The 21,167-nt window shown below is 55.6% G+C and overlaps 1 protein-coding gene across 2 annotated transcripts in view; it reads left to right on the top strand.

Moving 5' to 3' along the window:
* CBL (Cbl proto-oncogene) overlaps positions 1 to 17,253 on the top strand; it is a 99,453-nt gene extending 82,200 nt beyond the window's left edge. Inside the window, exons 10-16 of one of the 2 annotated variants that reach the window (XM_036259274.1) lie at positions 4,383 to 4,514; positions 4,598 to 4,975; positions 7,331 to 7,425; positions 12,167 to 12,307; positions 12,635 to 12,735; positions 13,276 to 13,458; positions 14,211 to 17,253. In XM_036259274.1, coding sequence (XP_036115167.1) covers positions 4,383 to 4,514; positions 4,598 to 4,975; positions 7,331 to 7,425; positions 12,167 to 12,307; positions 12,635 to 12,735; positions 13,276 to 13,458; positions 14,211 to 14,476 — 1,296 coding nt within the window. In that variant the 3' untranslated portion in view covers positions 14,477 to 17,253. The remainder of the gene's footprint in view (positions 1 to 4,382; positions 4,515 to 4,597; positions 4,976 to 7,330; positions 7,426 to 12,166; positions 12,308 to 12,634; positions 12,736 to 13,275; positions 13,459 to 14,210) is intronic. The other variant, XM_036259275.1, reaches the window with a different exon arrangement.
* Positions 17,254 to 21,167: the final 3,914 nt, after the last annotated feature.

The raw sequence follows: 21,167 nt of genomic DNA on the forward strand, positions 1-21,167 counted from the left end.
ACGGCAGAGGCCCACAAGGACCTGGTAGTTTTATTTGGGGAGAGAATGTGTGCAGGTCCACCTGACCGCAGGCCTCCAGTGCACACTGATTGAGTACACACTGTCGGACTTGAGAGGAAAGAAGAAGAAACATGCTTTCTTCCATAGCTGATAAATAGGAGTGATACCGAATTTATTCATTTAAATAAAAGTAATACATGGTACACTGTAGAGTCAAGTAGAGAGAAAAAACGCTTCATGTATTGTCACTTGGCTATTTGGTAATTTCGTTTCTTCTTTTTCTTAAAAATATTTTTTATTGATTTTTTTTTTATGAAGAAGGGAGAGAGAGATAGAAACATGTTTGTGACAGAAACATCTGTGGGCTGCCTCCCGCACGCCCCCTGCTGGGGAGCGAGCCCTGGCCGGGGATGGAGCTGGGAACTTGGTCCCGGGGGTGATGCTCAGTCTGCCGAGCCAGCTGGCCGGGCTTGTTAATGGACATTCCCTTTTGCAGGCTTATATATATATATTGGTATTCTTTTGCATGTCTAACTTTAGGGTAAATTCTAGCAGTGGAATTGTGGATAAAAGATTCTTTATGGGAACATTTAGACTGATAAAGCAGAGGGATGTAATCTGGGGAGGGCACACATGGAGATTTCACACAGGCAGTGGTGTTACATGTTGTAGCTGAGTGGTAGGTGCTACCTGGGTGTTCTTTGTACTTCACGGTTTGTACAAGGTATGAATAAAATATTTGAGTAAAAATACTTTTTTTTATCCTCACCGAGAACATTTTTCCATTTTTTTGTTCAGATAGACTGGAAGGGAAAGAGAGGAAGAGAGAGAGAGACATTGATATGAAAGGGACACATCGAGTGGCTGCCACCCGCACGACCAACCAGGGCCGGGGACAAACTGCAATTGAGATACGTGCCCTTAGCGGGAACCGAACTCGGGTCTCTCGGGACCGCAGGCCGACTCTCTAACCGCTGAGCCACACCAGCCAGGGCTGAGTAAAAATATTTTCCCTCTTTGGAAAGATATGAAAATTTGTCCTCAATGTTTTGTCCTAAAATCACTCCCAAAGGCGTAGGAGACTGAATGTGCCTGTTGGTTGCGTCCTGGGGGCTGTTGATTGTTGTTTTGCTGCTGTTTATTTTCATCTGTTTCTAATGGAGCGAATCTGCTTTAAGAAGGTCCAAGCAGCGAGTGGAAAGGCTGGGAGAGGCGCTGCCTCCGGCCTCTAGCCCCGTCTCCTCTGGGGCCCTTCTGGGTCTGCAGCTCCAAAAGCGGTTTCGTCTTTTTGTTACTAATCCTCGCCGGAGGATGTTTTTCCACGGATGTTTTTGTTTTTAGATAGAGTGGAAGGAAGGGCGGGGAAGGCGAGAGGGACGAGAGACAGCGATGTTCTAACCGCTGCGCCACGCCGGCCAGGCCTAAATTGTTCATCATGTGTTCACACCGCGTCCTCTCCGGTCTTCAGTACCAGGGGTCTGTTCACTGTCGTGTTGTAGGCAGGGCTGCAGGTATCTGACTGTCGCCCGCCTTTCGACGCCTTGTCGTCTTACTGTATTTATCTGAGTATTTTTGGCCAAATCAGTATTGATTGTTTAAATGGTATTGCTCTCCAATGTGACATAATTACTTTGGCTTTTCCTGGAATAACTGCTTTAGTTTCATTTTTATTTATTTGTTTGTTTGTTTATTGTGTTTTAATCCTTAATCGAGGATGTGGGTTTTTTTTTGTGGTACGTGCCCCTAGCGGGAACTGAACCTGGGACTCTCTGGTCCGCAGGCCGACGCTCAACCGCTGAGCCAAACTGGCCAGGGCTCGAGGATGTGTTTTTATTGATTTTTTTAGAGAGAGAGGAAGGGAGATGTACCCTAACTGGGAACCGAACCCACAGCTCTTCCGGGGAATGACACCCCAACCAGCTGAGCCACACTGGCCAGGGCTAACTGCTTTATTATGTCTGTGTCCTCAGTGGACAGTTTGTACCTGTCACTACCAAGTTTTACCATGTTGTCGAGCATCCCAGTATAAGTTTCTGAGAAGTAAATTCTATGAATATGGTAGATCGTGTGTAAAACAGTTATCAATGCACAGGAGTTCCCATGTTGCGGCTCCGGTCTGGACTGGAGGTTCTGTGGGTGCTGCCTCCCCTGCCCCCCAGGAGGTCTCCTGCCACGGGACTTCTCTGCTGGAGCCTGTTTCTGGCTCCCAAGTTTTCTTCTTGTTGCCTCCTTGTTTGGGTGAAATATGTCCTCAAAGTAGTTTTTTGTGAAAATGGGAGAGATACATTTTTGAGATGTTTGATGTCTTAAAATGTCGTTATTCAGTCCTCAAACTGAGTTGTAGAAGTCTAGTTGAAAAGAATTCAACTCCAAATTGTTACAGCTTCACGTGGCTTCTTGTTTCTGAGGTAATGTTGCTATTTGGTGCCCTCTTCCCGCCCCTCTGCAGAGGGTTTCAGGACATTGTCCTTATCCTCAATTTCCCGAACGTTTATGGTGTTCTCGGGGTGTGTGTGTGTTACGGGTTTCTTCCCCTTTATGGGGCTAGCTTGGCAGTGCACCCTTTTTATGTGGGTGTCTGTATCCCTTAGGTCTTGGAAAGGTCTTGTGTGATTTCCTGGGTAGTTTTTTCTCCATTTGTGAGTTTCTTCTTTTGGGGGGACTTTGTTCTATGCTGAGATATGTGAACACTGCAGGGTCTGTTCTGACGCGATGCTGTGCGTTGAGGAACATGATTAGCTTAACCCTCTGCGCTTGAGGAAGGAGAGAGAGATGGGTGGTGGGAGGGATCAAACAGGCAGAGAGGGCCTTTCGTATTGGGAGACAGTTTGTTTTTTTGTTTTTGTTTTTTGGTATGTGCCCCTAGCGGGAACCGAACCTGGGACTCTGCAGTCCGCGTGCCGACGCTCTAACCGCTGAGCCACACCGGCCAGGGGTGGAAGGCGGTTTTTGTTTTTTTTTGTTTTTATTTTTTTATCCTCACCTGAGGACATTTTTCCATTTTTTTGTACAGATGTGGGAGGAAGAGAGAGAGAGAGAGAAACATCAACGCGAAAGGGACACATGGAGTGGCTGCCACCCGCACAACCAACCAGGGTCGGGGACAAACTGCAACTGAAGTACGTGCCCTTAGCGGGAACCGAACCCGGGTCTCTCCAGACCGCAGGCCGACGCTCTAACCGCTGAGCCAAACCGGCCAGGGCGTGGAAGGCGGTTTTAAAAAACCGGATCCAGGTTGATAAGTGGAATGAAAAGTAAGATCCATTATGAGATGTTTTCACGAAAACATCAACAGGACACAGTGACTGATTAGAAACTGATGATCCGTGAGAATTAGCTTGACTAATAACCTTCCACTTCCTTAGCTCTTGAGGCGTGTAACTGCTCATGTTGCGTCGCCCCGACCCCCGTGACGTGGGCCCCTTCTCTTTTTCTTTTTAACTTGTTTTTGGTACGTGGCCCCAGCGGGAACTGAGCTCGCGACTCTGGTCCGCAGGCCGACGCTCCAAATGCTGAGCCAGACCGGCCAGGGCTGGGCCCTTTTCTTAAGCTCCAGTGAAAACAAGTGGCTACTGATGGGGCTTTCTGTGCCCTCCCCCAGCAGCACAAGCGGACGGGGCGCGGGGTGGTGGTTTTCCGTCCTCCGTACTGCTGGTGATAACACCCCGTCCAGCTGCGTCTCTGCATTGGAGAACGCGAGTGCCCGGCGGCACCTCGTGGGACCTGCTCGTGTCTCCGGACCGCGGCTTAGCTGTTCGTCCCCCTGCTGTAGGCGAGCAGAGGAGAAGGGTTACACCTGTGTTGCTTCTTCTCATTCGGCTCCTCATGGTTTAGAACACAGATTGACAAGATAACTAGTCCCTTTCGATCACTGACCTGGAATGACGTGTTTCCCCAGAAGGACTCTGTGCACGGCTTTTCCTCTCTCTCTCTCTCTCTCTCTCTGCAACGCCCTGGAGGCTGCCCCGCGTTTGATCTCTTCATTGTTCTGCTCCACGAACAGTATTTTCCCAGGTGATCTGTTGAAAGGTTAATGTCTGCCCCTTTCTTTTGATAGGGGTTCCTGTTTTTCACTTAAAAAATATTTTTTATTTCACTGAAAATGAAGTGGTGGAAAATTGTAATTAAAAAAAAGTTGTAAGCGAGGCAGCACTCTGTAGCACAGCCGTCTCTGGACACCCTGGCCTGTGCCCTCCCCGCCTGGCACAGCTGTGCCCGGGCCTGGCCTCTCCGTGGCCTGAACCTAGCTCCGGAGCGCCTCCCAGGCCGAAGCCTGGCCCGGGCCGTGTGGTCAGCTGGCACAGCACTTACTGTCCATAGCGCAGCAGGGCTGCCGGCGCCACCCCGGCAGAAGGACCCACCGGACGTCTGCTCTGTCTTAGGTGGAGCGGCCGCCGTCCCCCTTCTCCACGGCCCCGCAGGCCTCCCTCCCCCCAGTGCCGCCCCGGCTGGACCTTCTGCAGCAGCGAGTGTCCGTTCCTGCCGGTCCTTCGGCTCCTGGGACCGCTGCCAAGGTAAAGCATCGGCGCCTTCGACGCGGCCCGGCCTCCGTGGCGGAGAGTGGGTTCTGACCGATTTGCTTCCCCCCGCCCCACAGGCTGCTCCGGGCCCCCTCCACAAGGACAAGCCTCTGCCGGCGCCCCCCACGCTTCGAGACCTCCCTCCGCCACCGCCTCCAGACCGGCCTTACTCTGTCGGGGCGGAAGCCCGGCCGCAGAGACGCCCCTTGCCTTGCACACCAGGCGACTGTTCGTCCAGGGACAAGCTGCCCCCTGTCCCCTCCAGCCGCCTTGGGGAGTCGTGGCTGCCGCGGCCCATCCCCAGAGCGCCAGTAGCCACCCCAAGCCCGAGTGACCCCTGGACAGGGAGAGAGCTGACCAACCGCCACTCGCTTCCGTTCTCGTTGCCCTCGCAAGTGGAAGCCCGCGCGGATGTGCCCCGGCTGGGCAGCACCTTCAGCCTGGACACGGCCACGGTGAGTCCTGCTCCCACGTTGCTCAGCCTGTTCAGAGACCGTGTGGCCCTGGCCGGCGTGACTCATGGTGAGAGCTCCACCCGCGCACCAGAGGGTCAGGGGTTCGATTTGCTATTAGAGGCCTGCCCCTGGGCTGCAGGTTTGGTCCCAGCCCCAGTTGGGGCGCGTGTGGGAGGCGACCGATCGATGCCTCTCTCACATCGATGTTTCTTTCTCTCTTTCCCTCCTTTTCCTCCCTTCCTCTTTCCCTGCCTCCCTTCCTCCCACGCTCTCTCAAAACCAATGGAAAAAGTCTCCTCGAGTGAGGATTAACAAAAGATAAATATCTGTGGGTGGCCCTGAGCGGGTCACCGTTTGGGGGTAGGTTCCATGCAGGGTTCAGAGGGACTGCGGCACAGTCCCTGCCCTGGAGAGAGGCGTGTTCACAGGGCAGGTGAGGAGTTGTCCGTGCAGTGAGTGTGTGCAGGAGGCACACACAGGTCTTAGAGGAGGGACACATCGTTTCCGAGAGCACCCAGGGCTTCGGGAAGAGTGAGGTCTGGATGCGGAGCATTCTGTCCAGGGCGCGCGGCTCCGGGCAGGTCAGGGCTGCCATGGAGGGTGCTTCGGGGCCGTGGGCACGGGGAGAATGGTTGTGTGTCCACATGGCACAGGGGCTGGAGAGGGCGTTGTAGGCTCCGATGAGAGGCCTTGAACAGGAAACGAGCATTTGGAAGTGTTGAATCGGCGGAGAGACGGAACGGAAGCAAGGACTGAGGCCAGCCCGGCTGCGGCGGCTCGGTGGCTGAGCATCATCTCATGCCCCTGAAGGCGGCCGGGCTGATTCCCGGTCGGGGCACATGCCCACGTTGCGGGTTTGACCCCTGGTCGAGGCGTGTATGGGAGGCAACCGGTCAGTGTTTCTCTCCCCCTCTCCCACTTCCTCTCTCTCCCTTTCTCAAATCCCTCTCTTCCTTCCCCTCTCTAAAAGGAATAAAAATGTTTAAAAAGCATACAGATAAGCACTGGTCGGTTTGGCTCAGCGGTTAGAGCGTCGGCCTGCGGTCCGGAGAGACCAGGGTTTGGTTCCCGCTAAGGGCATGTACCTCGGTTGCAGTTTGTCCCCGGCCCTGGTCGGTTGTGCGGGTGGCAGCCACTCGATGTGTCCCTTCACGTCGATGTTTCTCTCTCTCTCTCCTTCCTCTCTCTCCCTCCCACTCTACCTGAACAAAAAAATGGGAAAATGTCCTCGGGTGAGGATAAAATAAATAAATAAATAAAAAGCATACAGATAAGATTCTAATAGTTGTATGTAAAATGGATTGATAAGAGAATATATTGAAAAAAGACAGGTTGAGGGTCCATTATATTAGCATGAGACAAGAGGTTCAGAACTGGGGGCAGAAGAGGAATATTCGCTCTGTTTGGTGCACTCATGCACTCCACAGATTCTTGCCTCACAAGGTTTGTACTCTGGTGGGGGAGAGACGGAAAATAAACAGTCGAAGTGAACTCAGGACGCTGCCCACGGATGAGTGCTGTGCGGAAAGGTAGCACAGGAGGGGCTTGGGGCAGCGGGGCAAAGCCCTGGGGCCGTGGGGAGAGCGAGCCTTGGCAGTTCTGGGGGGAGGACTGTTCCAGGTAAAGAGAAGAGCAGGGAGTTGGGGGGTCTGAGGACCATCTAGGGGTGCATAATACAGCTGGTGCTCAGTGAGCAGGAACAGGAGCTGTCTGCGAGCGGGTGGGCGGCCAGGTCGGGAGCCCTGCCGGGCGAGAAGCGGGCCCAGTGAAGTTGGAGAGCAGTCAGCGGGGGAAGGACAGGAAATCCACTCACCCCCACACCCTGAGGCCCTGAACCTGCCCAACTAGGGACATGTTGAATTTGAGACGAGCCACTGAAGCAAGAATTGACCAGTAGGTGGGTAGAAATCTAAGGAAAAGATGGACCGGAAGGGTGGAGGCAAGGGATGCTGTGGCTGGCGCATAACGGAGTCTGTCGTGGCTGCAAGGGACGGTGGCGGGTCGCGTGGGCTCAGGTGGCGGTCCCCTCAGTGAGGGGAGAGAGGTCTGACCTGGCGGCAGCAATGTCCAAAGTTAGATTTTTAAAGCTAGAAATGATATTGGTGTAGACAGCCAGTTTTCTCAAATCTCTCTAGAATTAAGACGAAAACACGTATTTCTGTTGCTGTTTCTGGCTCTGCCTCCCTCACCCCCGCCCCAGAGCTGGCAGAAACGTGCGTTGTCCGATGGGACAGCCCTGGGCACGGCCCGTCGGGAGGGCTGCGTCCGCGCTCTGGTTATTCCCAGTAAGTTAGATGAGCAAGAGGAGATGCCGGCTGTACTGAGAAGGTCCTTTGTCAACGCTTTTCTTTCCAGACTATGAACAGCAGCCCGTTAGCAGGTCCAGAGTACGAGCACCCCAAAATCAAACCCTCCGCTTCCGCCAGTGCCATTTACTCTCTGGCTGCCAGGTGAGTCTGCCGAGGTTGTGTTTCATACGTGATTTCGCTCCTTCTAACCGGTTTGCTCCCAGAAAATCAAAGCCCGAGGAACGCAGAGAAGGAAACAAAAACGGATCTGTGTTCGCAGTGTGTAAAGTACCCCCATTTTGTATGTGGACAGTTTCTCTCCGTTCCCTTCTGTGTCCACGTTCGCAGATCAGTCTTGCTGGGGTTTGTCCAGTTTATTCATTATTTCAAAGAAGCTGTTTTGGTTTTCCAGATTTTTTAAAAATTTTCTTCTGATTTTTTTTTTTTTTAAATTATTTTATTCTCACCCGAGGACGTTTTTCCATTTTTTGTTCAGACAGAGCAGGAGGGAGAGGAAGAGAGAGAAAGAGAGAGAAACATCGATGTGAAAGGGACACATCAAGTGTCTGCCACCCGCACGATCATCCAGGGCCGGGGACAAACTGCAAGCAAGGTACATGCCCTTAGCGGGAACCAAACCCGCGTCTCTCCGGACCACAGGCCGACGCTCTAACTGCCGAGCCAAACTGGCCAGGGCATTTTCTTCTGATTTTTAATTCTTAATTCTTGGGTATCTACGTTTTCTGTGGTAAAATACACACCTAAACTGTACCATCTCACCCATTTGTAAGTGTGCAGTTTGGTGCCGTTAATGGAAGCGTCCCCACCGCCGTCCTTCGTAACTTCGTTCTGGGAAACTCCTACTCCCCTCCCCCCACCCTGACAAGTACGCACACTTTCTGTCTGTGATTTTGATTACTCTAAATACCTGTAAGTAGAATCATGCAGTATTTGCCTTTTTGTGACCGGCTTACTGCACTCTGCAAAATGTCCTCAAGAGTCACCGTGTGGTGGCATATTGAAGGACTCTCCCTTCTAACGGCTCAGTAATACTCCCTTGTGTGTGCCTCCCTCGGCCGATCCATCCGTCAGGCCGTGGGCACTCGGTTCTGCTCCTTCAGCCGTGTGCGTGATGCTCTATGGACAAGGGAGAGCAGAGATCTCCGTAAGACCCTATCTGTTCTTTCGGGTGTATTTCCAGAAGGCCAATTGCTGGATCATATGGTAATTCTTTTTTTTTAAATCCTCACCTGAGGATATTTTTTTTCCCATTTATCTTCAGACAGAATGGGAGGGAGGGAGAGAGAGAGAAACATTGATATGAGAGAGACACATCGACAGGTTGCCTCCTGTACAACCCCGACCAGGGCTGGGGTGCAACCGCAACTGAGGTACGTGCCCTTGACCAGAATTGAACCTGCTGACCACTGAGCCAGACCGGCCAGGGCAGGTAATTCTGTTTTTGCTTCTTTGAGCCACCGTCGTGCTGTTTTTACAGCAGCTGGACTATTTTACTCCCCACCATTGGTGCACAAAGGTTCCAACTTCTCCAAATTTTTACCAGCTCTTGTGATTTTCTGGTTTTGTTTTTCTTTTTTTTTTTTTTTCTCATAGTAGCCATTCTAATGGATGTGAGGTACTATCTCGTGGTAGTTTTTTATTTATTTATTTAATTGTTGAAAGTATTACAGATGCTCCCCCTTTTCCCCCCATTCACCCCTCCTCCCTGGTCCCACCCCCCTCCTGGCTTCCCCAGCCTAATGTCCGAGCCCATGGGTCGTGCATATATGCGTAGAAGTTCCTTGGTTTATCTCCTCTGCCCCCCCCCCCCTTATTCCTCTGAGGCAGTTTTGTTTTGTATTTCCCTGATGATTCGTGGAGCATCTTTTCATGTGCTTATCGGTCATTCATACATCTTATTTTTTTATCCTCACCCGAGGACATTTTGGTTCAGATGGAGGGGGGGGAGGGAGACAGAGAGAAACATCGATGTGAAAGGGACACATCGAGTGGTCGCCACCCGCACAACCCAACCAGGGCCAGGGACAAACTGCAGGTACGTGCCCTTAGCGAGAACCGAACCTGGGTCTCTCTGGACTGCAGGCCGACACTCTAACCGCTGAGCCAAACTGGCCAGGGCTCATATATCTTCTTTAAAGAAATGTCTGTTTAAGGCCTTTGCCCATTTTTCAATTAGGTTGTTCATGTTGGATTTTAGAAGTTCTCTTCACATTCTGGATATTAATCCCTTACCATATGTATGATTTGCAAATATTTTCTCCCATTCTCTGGGTTGTAATTTTAGTCTTGATGTACAAAATTTTAAAATTTTCACAAAGTCCAATTTGTCTACCTTTTTTTTTTTTTTTTTATCCTCACCCAGGAATATTTTTACATTGATTTCTAGAGAGAGTGGAAGGGAGGGAGTGGGTGGGAGAAACAGAGAGACATGGATGTGAGAGGCATGTTGATTGGTTGCCTTCCAAATGCGTCCTGACCAGGGCAGGGGATCGGACCTGCAACCCCAGTATGAGCCCCTGACTGGGAAGGACCCCGGGGCCCTCGGCACAGGCCGGCGCTCCGCTGCTGACCACCCCGGCCAGGGCCAGCGTGTCTGTTCCCCTTGTGACCTGGGCCTTCGGCGTCGTTTCCCGGAGGTCACCGCCGAGCCCACTGTCTGGAGCTTTGCCCTGTTTCCTTCTGAGAGTCTCATTTTAGAGTTTAGTTTCAGTCTTGCATTTAGGCCCTGGACCCCTTCTGAGTTCCCTTTCGTATGTGGTGTGAGGTGAGGGTCCACCTTCATTCTCTTGCATGTGGCCGTCCAGTTGTCCCAGCACCGTGTGTTTTGAAAGACTGTCTTTTTCCCATTGAAGAGTCTTTAGCACCAATCATTGGGCCATATATGGGAGGGCTTATGTCTAGACTCTGTTTTGTTTCTTGGTCTATATGTCTGTTTTTATGCCAATACCACAGTTTTAAAAAGAAATTTTTTTTTCCCCCATTGCAGTTAAGTTGTTGGTTTGAGAATCATTCCTGTTTTTTGTTGTTAATCCTCATCTGAGGATATTTTTTCCATTGATTTTTAGAGAGAGAATGGGGGAGGGGAGGAAGGGAGAAAGAGAAACATTGATGTGAGAGAGACACATTGATTGGTTGCCTCCCACATGACCCTGACAGGGCTGGGAATTAAACCTGCAACGCAGGCACATGCCTTTAACTGGGAATTGAACCCTCAGCTCTTTGGTCTGTGGGCCGGTGCTCTTAACTGCTGAGCCACACTGGCCAGGGCTTGAATGCCCTCTTAATGACCTTTTTCTTTTCATGAATGTAATGTGTTAATTAAAGAATATATATCACCCTGGCCAGTTTGGCTCAGTGGTTGGAGTGTTGGCCTGAGGACCAATGAATCGCAGGTTCGATTCCATCCAAGGGCACGTACCTCTGTTGCGATTTGTCCCTGGCCCTGGTTGGGTTGTGTGGGAGGCAGTCACTCGATGTGTTCCTTTCACATCAATGTTTCTCCCCCCCCGCCCAACTCTATCTGAACAAAAGTGGAAAATGTCCTAAAAAAAAAAGAATATATAGAAAATACAGATGAGCGATGCTGAGTTATCCGTAACCTGACCATTAGTCAGCGTTGGTGTGTGTTCGCTGCCCCTCCGGTGTGTACGGAATCATATTGAACGTGCTGTTTTTCTTTTTTTTTTTTTAATCCTCACCCGAGGATATTTTTCCATTTTTTGTACAGATAGAGTGGGAGGGAGAGAGAGAGAGAGAAACATCGACGTGAAGGGACACATCGAGTGGCTGCCACCCGCACGACCAACCAGGGCCGGGGACAAACTGCAACCGAAGTACGTGCCCTTAGCGGGAACCGAACCCGGGTCTCTCCGGACCGCAGGCCAACGCTCTAACCGCTGAGCCAAACCAGCCAGGGCTGAACGTGCTGTTTTTCACTAGGAGGGTCTTAAACACCATAGATGTCGTTACATGTTCTTCTGCTACAATGATTTTCAGATTATTTCCGTTGATTGCACAGCAGAGGAGCTGACTCAGGTGTGACCTGTGTAAAACAGGTGTGGCCTGCTGGGTGGAAGCCTGCGTCGGCCTCCGAGGCTCCTGCTTGAACCTCCAAGGCGCTGAGGGGCAGTCAGACAAGGGCATGTACCTGGGCTGCAGGTTCGATCCCCGGCCCTGCTCGGGGTTGTGTGGGAGGCAACCAGTGGGTGTGTCTCTCTCCTCCTCCCCTCTCCCGACTACACGCTCTCAAAATCAATGGAAAAAATATCCTCGGGTGAGGGTTAACCAAAAAAGTGAAAATTGAAGTTAGTGTGTTTTTATTAAAAAATTTTTTCCCTTTTTATTGAATTTACTGGGGTGACACTAGTTTAAAAATTTATACAGGTTTCAGGTGCACGGTTTCCAGCATGTCACCTGTACCCTGTACTTTGTGAGTTCACCCCACGTCAAGTCCATCCATCACCATTTACCCCCACCCCCAACCCCAAGTGAGTGTGTGTGTTTTTGCTTCATCCTCACCGGAGGATATTTTTCCGTTGATTTTTAGAGAGTGGAAGGAGGGGAGGGAGAGAGACATGGATGTGAGAGAGACGCAGTGTTTGGTTGCCTCCCGCACGCGCCCTTGACTGGGAATTGAACCCATGGCCGTTCAGTGTGCAGGCCGACGCTCTAACCACTGAGCGAACTGGCCAGAGCCAAGGTAGTGTGTTTCTCATAACTGCCTCTCTCAGCCGGGAGACATAATAGTTCCCTGGGTGGCATCTGTTTTGCTACGTCAAATGGGAGTTGCGGTTTGTTCTAAAGACATTTATTTCATAGTTGAAGGTTTTCCAGCTTGATTCTTTCTGTTTTCTTTTTCTGTTGTTTACTCTGCCTCTTGCAGGCCTCTTCCTGTGCCAAAGCTGCCACCTGGGGAGCAGGGTGAGAGCGAGGAGGACTCGGAGTACATGGCTCCCTCCTCCAGGCCTCTGGGGCTTCCGAAGCCGGAGGCGAAGCGGCCTCCAGAGCCCGCACCGGGCTTACGGTGAGTGGACAGCAGACGCCGCTCTCACGCGACGCCACCTCGCCACCTCGCCACCACCAAAGCAGGGAGGTGTGTCTACTTCCTAACAGTGACCTGTTAACAGCTGTAAGAAATCCCACTTAGTTTCCCCAACATCCTGTAATCTCAAAACTACACACATCTGTGGCTCATGCGTCACAAGAGGGAATTCCACAGCCTCCTCAGTCCTGACACCAGGGGAGTGTTCGTCCGGGGAGCCAGGCCTGGAGTCCAGAGAACAGACCAGTCTCGGGAGGTTTGCGGATAACGGAGTTCTGAGGTGACTGTGCGGCTTTCTTTCCGGTCCAGGGACTGTGACTGTGACCAGCAGGCTGACGGCTGCACCTACGAAGCGATGTATAATATTCAGTCCCAGGTGGCGCCGGCTGTCCCCGAGAGCAGCACCTTAGGTGAGTAGCTGTTCTACTTTAGCCATCGACCTGCCGTAGGTGAGCCTGTAAGGTTTGCTTGTGAGATGGTCTGATCCAAGCAGAAAACTCTAGGTAATCTCATTTGCAAAATGCCTTATCCGCGGGCGGCGACCGCCTCTCTTCCCCCTCCTGCCGGCTGGTCTCTCCTGGGCTTCCCGCCCTCCGGCCTGGGCGCCTGCGATCCGCAGCGCCCTTCGCGCCCCCCTTGCGCCCCCTTGCGCTTGGAGCTGTGGGGGCACTCGTCCCTGCCTCACGGCTCACCACGCGGGAAGTCGGGAGGGCGCCCCGGCCTGTGGCTGGTCCCCCGCGAAGGGGAGCAGACGCTGGGTGACGCTGTCCCGGGCGCTGGGCCCCGGACCCCGGACCTGGCAGAGGTCGCCCGCTGCAGGTGGTGCAGACTCGCTGGCTCGGCTTCTCTCCGCCCTCACGGCGCCGCGTGTTTGGGCAGAGGGGACACCTGGGGACTGTGAGCGCGCAGGGGGCGCAGGGCGGCCGGAGATGACCGCAGCTCTGCTCCAGGTGACGGCAGTGCGGCCGCAGCCCCGGCTGGCGCGGGCCCCGAGGAGTCGGAGAACGGCGAGGACGGCTACGATGTCCCGAAGCCCCCGGTGCCGGCGGCGCTGGCCCGCCGCACCCTCTCGGACATCTCCAACGCCAGCTCCTCCTTCGGCTGGCTGTCCCTGGACGCGGAGCCCGCAGCGAGTGAGTCCCCGGGCTGCGTGCGCCTGGCCGTGCGGGGCGGGCCGGGCCGGGGGAGCCGCAGGACCGAAAGTGCGTCCAAGTGGGGGGAGAGCCGGGCCCCAAGTCAGGACTGAGACTGGAGTCGGGCTGGGATTTCGCCAGACGAGGTTCTTTCTGAAACGCGGCCCCGCGCCGGGGAGGAGGGTCCCTGGCTCCTCTGGACGTGTTAGGACAGCGGTGATGAACTCGGCCGCCAGACCACGAGCCGCAGCCCCGGGCCCCATCGGGCCCCATCGGGGTGCCGACTCGGCGGGGAAGCTCGCTGGGCGGCGCGGAGCCTGCCGGGGCGCGGGGGACGGGCGCATCCAGCTACGAGACAGGTGTGCCCCCTCCCCGACCTGGCGTAATCCTTCGCTGCGAACTGTGCTCATTTCCGTCCCACTCTTTGGAAAAGGAGCATTTTAGCGTCTTCTCTGGCCCCTCAGAAAATCACAGGAAAAAACGCAGGCGGTGACTTGTGCGCAGACGTGTTGCCAAGAGTGGAGCAGGCGGCGCCGGCTCTGTGCTCAGGGCCGGTGGGCGGGGCCGGCAGCGGTGGGCGTGTCCGTGGGGGCGGCTCCGGCTGTGGGGGGCTCTGCCCTGCCCCCCTGGGCCTGCAGACCCGCCTTGGGACGAGAGCACGTGTGCCCGGTGGGCGGTGGGCAGGGCCCTCGGACCACAGCGCACTGTTGGCATCACTGCCCAGCTCTTCAGATAGTTCTTTCTTCTTTCAGGCTTCACTGAGGGTTCCCAAGTTCCTGAGAGGCCCCCCAAGCCGTTCCCTCGGAGAATCAACTCGGAACGGAAGGCGGGTCACTGTCCGCAGGCCGCCGCGCCCTCGCCCCAGCTGTCCAGTGAGATCGAGAGCCTCCTGAGCCAGGGGTACTCCTACCAGGACATCCAGAAGGCCCTGCTCATCGCCCACAACAACATAGAGATGGCCAAGAACATCCTCCGCGAGTTCGTGGCTGTGTCCTCTCCTGCCCACGTGGCCACCTAGCGCCGGCCTGCCGCGCCTGCGGAGGACCGACGAGCTGGGCTGCCCTGTCCCCACGGCCGGGGCTCCTTTGGAGGCTTCGGTGCAGCTGAGCCCGGCTGCGAGGCTGCCTGCGGCTCTGACACGGCAGCAGTGGGACCAGCGCGGAGCAGCCGGTGTGCGTTGTCATTGTGTTTGTTCTGGGGTGCGTTTGAGGGTGTCCTTCAGTCCCTGCTCAGTGTGGGCTTTGGAACAGTGGTGGCCAACCGGGGAAACCGCCCAGAAAGCAGCAGGAGGAGGGGTGCTGTGCTCTCATCCAAAGGGGAGACTTCAGACCCTCCTGGGTTGAGAATGTGCTTGTGTACGTGTGTCTGTCTGTGGTGTGCGTGTCCTGTGATTATCAGATTAACCTGCTGTCTGTGTGCGTCCCAGGCGGGGACGATGAGCACAAGAGGCTTAGGGAGGAGTCTTTCCAACTTCCATGCCCTGTGGTGTCTGCCCAACCCCTGTGTTTCCCTCTTCACACTCCGTGGCCCGGACTGTTCGCAGAGCTGAACCTGTGTATCAGCACACCCTCCAGCCTCTCCCGGCCTCTGCCGCGGCCTCGGTCTCGCGGTGGCTGCGCCCAGCCTTCCCGGAGCCGGGACGCCCGTTGCCGGGAGAGGTGCGGGCTGGGTCGAAGGGCTGCCCTGTGGCTGGGCTGTCACGGTCGCTCCGAAGCACTGTTTTACAAGAACCTGGAACCTGTTAACAAAACGATGTTTTAATAATCATAACTGCATAACGACTGGCTGGAGATCGAAGCCTTCAGATACATTCCACACCCTCCCCAGACCTGGTCCGCGGGAGCCCGTGGCCTGGGCGCCATGCCTGTGTCTGCCGTGGGTCCTTCTCGACGGGGAGGGGAGAGCAGTTGTTTCCAGCGTGGCTTTCTGGCCCGAACGCCCTGAAGCTTCCAGAAACCCTCCTCACACGCGCTTCACCTTGTGATGCTTGAAATGCACAACATAGACAATAAGGGTTGATTTGTTCCGTTTTCTCCAGTGAATTAATCCCAGCTTACACGGGCGTCTCCCGCTGAACATAAGCCAGGTTCTATTTTCAGAAGTGATTCTTTGCTTTGCCCTCTACGAGTGGGGTGCCCCCGGCAACTCAGTTCTCGCCTGTGCCCAGGCTTTGGGAATGTAGCCTGTCCTCTCCTTTCCGGCACCCGAGGCCCCGCCCACCCTCTGGTGCCTGCCTCCCCTCCCCGCAGGAAGGCATCGGTCAGCAGTGAGCGGCTCCCCAGCCCGGTGGGGCGCGCGCCCCCGGTGTTCGCAGGGCCCTGGCGTCGGCCCGTCCTCTGCCCAGGGTCTTTGGCTGACTCCCCTACGTGCTGGAGCCTCCTTCCTCATCGGAAGCAAGCCTGCTCTTGATTACTCTCCCCTCCTCGGAATCCAAATTCGCTTTTGTCTTTAGATCCAGACAGAAATGGCTCTCCTTAGAGCTCTCGCCTGTCTGTCATCCTCGTAACTAAAACTCCTCCCGACTCTCCTCGTGGCTTTTGGCTCTTCGTAGCCCTTCTGGTTGTCCTCTTACCTCGGGGCCGTGCTGGCAGTGGGCGGCACGGGGCCTGTTGACTGGCTGGGTTCCCTGCCCGCACGGTGGGAAGAGCAGGCCCACCCCAGTGTGGAGGCCCCCCGTTGGGGCGCAGGGCACAGTTCGTATCCTAAAGGCCAGAACACTTTCCTGTGTGGTGACGAAGGCTTGGGCAGGGAACTAAGGAAATGGCAGCGGGTTCCATGTCTCTCCACACTGAAGCCTCTGCCGTCCACACGACCCGCAGCCCGGAGATCCGCCTGGAGACCAAAGCCCTGGATCCCTGTGCTTCCCCTTCCCGAGTGCACCCATCTTTAGGGACTGTTCTTGCTTCTGCAGGCGAAGGGCAGGTTGATCTTTTCTTCCCCCACGAGCGCCCGTGCGGCTGGGCCCCAGCGGGCTGCCGGGTCCTGGTGCTGACGTGCGCCGGCGGGAGTGATCGTTAGCTGTCCGGTGTTCGCGGGCATTCGGGTTTTAGACCGAGCTGTGAAGTTTACTCTGACTGGTGCTCTTGGGTCCACGCCTGAGATCGCCGAGAACCTCAGGACATTTTCCACTGGCTCTCGTTTTGAGGATGTTCCGAAAGTGGTAACTTCTTAGACTTTTCTTTGAGGCCCTGATGAACTCCACTGTGCGGCAGTTTCTGAGTCTTGGGCCCTGCTCCGAGTTTCACTGAAATTCTCTTTCACAAGAGGCTTTAGTTTGAGTTTTGCAAACTCATCCCTTTTCCCTGTCACAGATGATTCCGCTTCTGACTGTCGGTGGATAAGGTGAAAACCACTCGGATGGGTTTCTTTTCCTTAGATGCATTAGGCTGTTCTGTTTTCCCCAATCTCCTGCTTTCCTGGTTGCTTTTTAAAAAATACATCCTCACCCAAGGATACATTTTTACTGAGTTTAGAGGGAGAGAAACATCAGTGTGAGAAACGATTGGTTGCCTCCCATAGGCGCCCCGACCAGGGATTGAACGCACAGCCTCGGTCTGTGCTCCGACCAGGAATGGAACCTGCGGACTCGGTGCCTGGGCAGGTCACTGGACACCATCCCCCGGCACAGGAGCTGGGCGGCGTCACCGTGGCCCCGCCCCGTCTCTAAAGCACAGGCTTCTCCGGGCGGGGAGGGGGGACCCCCCTCGGTGACTAGGAGGCTGCGCGCCAGCCCCGCACCAGCCCCGCACTTCTCTCTGGCTCTGGACACTGGTGGGTGGCGCCTCGCTCCCCGGCCCCCCCCCCCCCCCCCTGGAAACCACCTTTCTTGTGTCCCTCTCCTCCTGCAGACTCAGCACCCGGCCAGGCTGTAGCGCTTTGCTGTTTTGTAGATTAAAAAAAAAAAAATTGCGGGGAGGGGGTTGCTATTCTTCATACTTAAAGTATTTATTTCTTCTATAGGAAAATAAAATATATATTTAAAAAATTTTTTTCTTTATTGATTTTTAGAGACAAAGGAAGAGAGAGGGAGAGAGAGATGGAAACATCGATAAGAGAGAACATCGATTGGCTGCCTCCTGCGTGCCCCACACTGGGGATCAGGCTACAACCTGGACATGTGCCCTGCTGGGGAATCAAACCAGTGACCTCTTGGTGCAGGGTCGACGCTCAAACACTGAGCTGGGCAAAAAGTAAAATATATATATTTATGGTCCAAATAGCAAACTTACAAATGAATTTTTGCCAATTTGCTTGCAAAGCAGGGACCCACCTGTATGTCCCTTTTAAGTCATTATTAACAAGATCTAGATTTTTTGTTTTCTTTTCTGTTGAGGTGTGAGTAACATAACATCATGCTGGTTGTAGGTGTCGCTTGGGTGCACTGCAGAATGACCTAGCAGTGCGTCCCTCAGCTTAGTCCGCACCCATCACCATGCAGAGTCACAGAAACGGTTTCCTTGTGATGAGGACTTGTCGGATCTGTCTTGTCTGAGTTCCCATGTGCCCTGAGGGTTGGGCCTTTCTATGGGTCAGAGCGGTGGTGTCCACCACGGTCCCCCCCGAAGCCCGGGGCCGCAGACCGTCAGCTCTGTGGAAGTTCCCTCTCACCGTGTTCTCGCGGACTCACCCGTGGGACAGCCGTGCTCTGGCCAGGGCCCTGGCTGTCCAGCGGTTTGCATTCAGACGCTGGTGGGCAACCACCGAATGCCCAGCGTCGGCTCTGCCACCAGGCGGTGAGGTCGGCGGATTGAGCTGGGCTGACTAGCACGTGCATTTGGCCCTGAAACAGCCCTTCCTGGGAAGATCGGGTCGCCCTGTGGCGTTTCCTTCTGGAGCTGTCCTGGTTAAAACCAGTTCAAGACTCTCCTGGCACTGTTTTAATGCATTTCAAGTGGAATCGATGGGTGATGGGGGGTGGGGGGGTCTGCTGGCTCAGGGCTGCACAACAGGGCATTTGGGTGTTCGGGCAAAGCGTCTGCCCACCGCTCGCTTTCCAGTCCGGTGCCTGCCGTCATCTTCCCGGCCCGGTTCCCTCATCGCCCCGGCTGGGAACCCTCCTTACCAGCTCTGGGACCTGTCACCACCTCCCCTTCTGTCTGGAACACGTTTTCCTCCGCAACCTTGGCAGCAAACCTGCGTCTTAGAAGGACTGAAGGGATGGGAGAGGGGTGGTCCTTGTCTTTGGGTCCTGGTCTCCCCAGGGTCAGGCAGTCAAGTAGACTGAGCTCAGTCAGTTCTCAGAAGTGTCCGCCTTTGTCTGGAGGCGAGGGGCTTAGAGAGCAGAGACCGCAGAGTGAGTATCAGAGCCATGCGTTCTCTTGGGCCTAGAGTATTCCACAGCACGAGCTCGCCGGCACGGCTTGGGTCTCAGTCCACGTTAGGGTCTCTCTTGGAACCGCGATGGCCATTTCCTGTGGGGGGCAGCACTGCGGAAGCCCAAGGCTGTCCCTGTCCTATTCGGGGACCCTCGTGCGCAAGAAGCAGAAGTATTCACGCTAAAGAAAGGAAGACCACAGGACGCGGGTGCTTCTCGGGGCCCAGGGCAGGAAGGACAGTCGACCCTCGCGCGGAGCTGGGACTGGAACACTGGCCTAGTCCTCCGCTCTGCCTGTCTGTCTGTCGGCATGCACTGGCCCGGGACAGACACCCAGCGCCCCAGTGCGCCCAGTCTCCCAACTCTGAGGTCACCGTGAATATTCCCAGTGCCTCTCGGTTCGTGTTCTCCAGAATGGGGCCCCCCAGCACATGGACCCGGTGTCTGCCCCCAACCAGTTGCCTGACCACACGAGCCACAGCGGTGCACACCTTCGGGGAGGTGGGGGAGTCCTTGGAGGGCTGGAGGTGGGACGGATGCTTGGACACGGGGTCAACTGCTGTGGTGCTGCGTCCGTGAGCAGCGGCTGGCGGGGGCGTCGGGGCCCGTGGGTGCGGAGGAGTCCAGGCTGCTGGCCTTGTTTGTTTGCTGCTGTTCTTCCCTGTGAGTCTCGCGCCCGGGGTCTGTCTCCCTCTTGGGGTGATGCTCTCCTGCTCCTGAGCTGGTCTGTCCTTGGGAGGCCTTTCTCCGTCCTCGCCCAGTCTCAGGCCTTCCGCCGCCTCCCGTCTTTGGTGTGGAGCGCAGTGGTCAGGGGTCGCGGTGGTCACCTGTGGACTTCGGGGCTCCTTCCGGTTCCGCACGGAAGACGTGCCTGTTCTGTGGCCTGTGCCCCCCGTACCCCTCGCCCTTTCAGGAGGCCCTTCCTGTGGGGGAGCCACGGCGATGCCCTTCGCAGCCTCCCCCGTGCCTCCCAGACTGGGGGGGGGGCGTCAGGACGTCGGTGGCCCAGACCCCGGTCGCCAGTGGGTGCCTTCGCCTCCTGCCGGTGGCTTTCCTGTGGTCCCGTGTGTTTTGTTTGTAAACGTTGTGCTTCTGCCCGCGCGTCCTGTGATCTGATCTATCTCGTCCCCAGAGCCTGCCCTGCGTTGTCGCGGCACTTCACGGCGAGCCCGTTACAACGCTGGCGCTCAGAGATGCAGGGGGCTCGTAGCCCACGGATGAACACCGAGGCCCGCGAGGGTGGGCCGTCAGACTGCCTTGGGGTTCTGGTCTGGGCCCCAGGGTTCAGGGGCAGAGGGTGGCAGAGCCAGGTGCCCTCCCAGGGCCCTCAGATCGGGCTTGGCCTCAGGGCAGCACCATGTTCTTGGCTCTAGAACATGCAGGAGTGAGAGGCGGGGACGGGGGAGCGGGCACCGCCTGGCGCTGGCTCATGGAGGGGAAGCCCGCCCCTTCCCGCGTGTGGCCCTCGAGACACATGGCCCGTCACCTTCCATGAGGCTGGCGCCAGCCCCACACCTGCCGACCCGACAGCTGGACGGACCGGCAGACGCTGGCTGCCGGCCCGAGTTCTGGATTCAGTCCCAAACATTCATGGGAGAGGCTCCCTCACGCTGCCGCTCCCGGTTCTCCCACCCGTGCACTTGACCGGACCAGGGCCGCTGGCTCAGCACGTGCTCCGTGCAGCTGCTCGGCCGGCAGCGCCTATGAGAGATGCCCGCCCGCCCGTCTGAAGCCTGTTGGGCCCGGCAGCCACGGAGCACCTCTTGCGTCTGCTCCAGCTGTGGTGGTTTGGGTTTTTAACCTCACGTATCTTTTTCCTTTCTTAAAAACAGAACAATTTTTAGCACACTGAAAGAAAACGAAACATTCTGTGCCTTTCTCGGGCAGCACTGTATCCCAGGGTGCACTTTAGAGCTTAATATGGAAATACCAGAGTCAGTCCCGCTCTGCCCCAGAGTCACCAGCCCCCGGAGTAGGGAGAGGGAGCCGCGCCCCTGTGGCTGCAGGCCCCCCCCACCCAGGCAGGCCGCAGGGCCCCACTTCCGGCGGCGACGCTTCCTTGGAGGAAATCAGCACTGTACCCTGGGATCGCTGGGTTGGTTCCATCAGTCTTAGTTCCCAGGTGGAATACTGTCTCTAGCCAGAAGAGAGACAATGTTGCACGATGTCCAGGTCTACTCAGGACCACTGCCAGTGTCCCAGCCTCCTGACCAGGTCATGACCCAGCTGCACCCCTGTGCCGGACAGACCCTCCTGAGGAGGGGGCGCTTTCTGCCTTTTCTTGCTGGTGGACCCTGAACTGGCCTAGACCTCCTGCCTCTCCCTTTAATTGGAAGACTTCAGACCTACAGCATTAAGCCTCTGGTGCCCTCCGTGCCGTCCAGTCTGCCCCGGG

Source organism: Molossus molossus, unplaced genomic scaffold, assembly GCF_014108415.1.
Source record: "Molossus molossus isolate mMolMol1 unplaced genomic scaffold, mMolMol1.p scaffold_m16_p_13, whole genome shotgun sequence".
Classification (NCBI taxonomy): domain Eukaryota; kingdom Metazoa; phylum Chordata; class Mammalia; order Chiroptera; family Molossidae; genus Molossus; species Molossus molossus.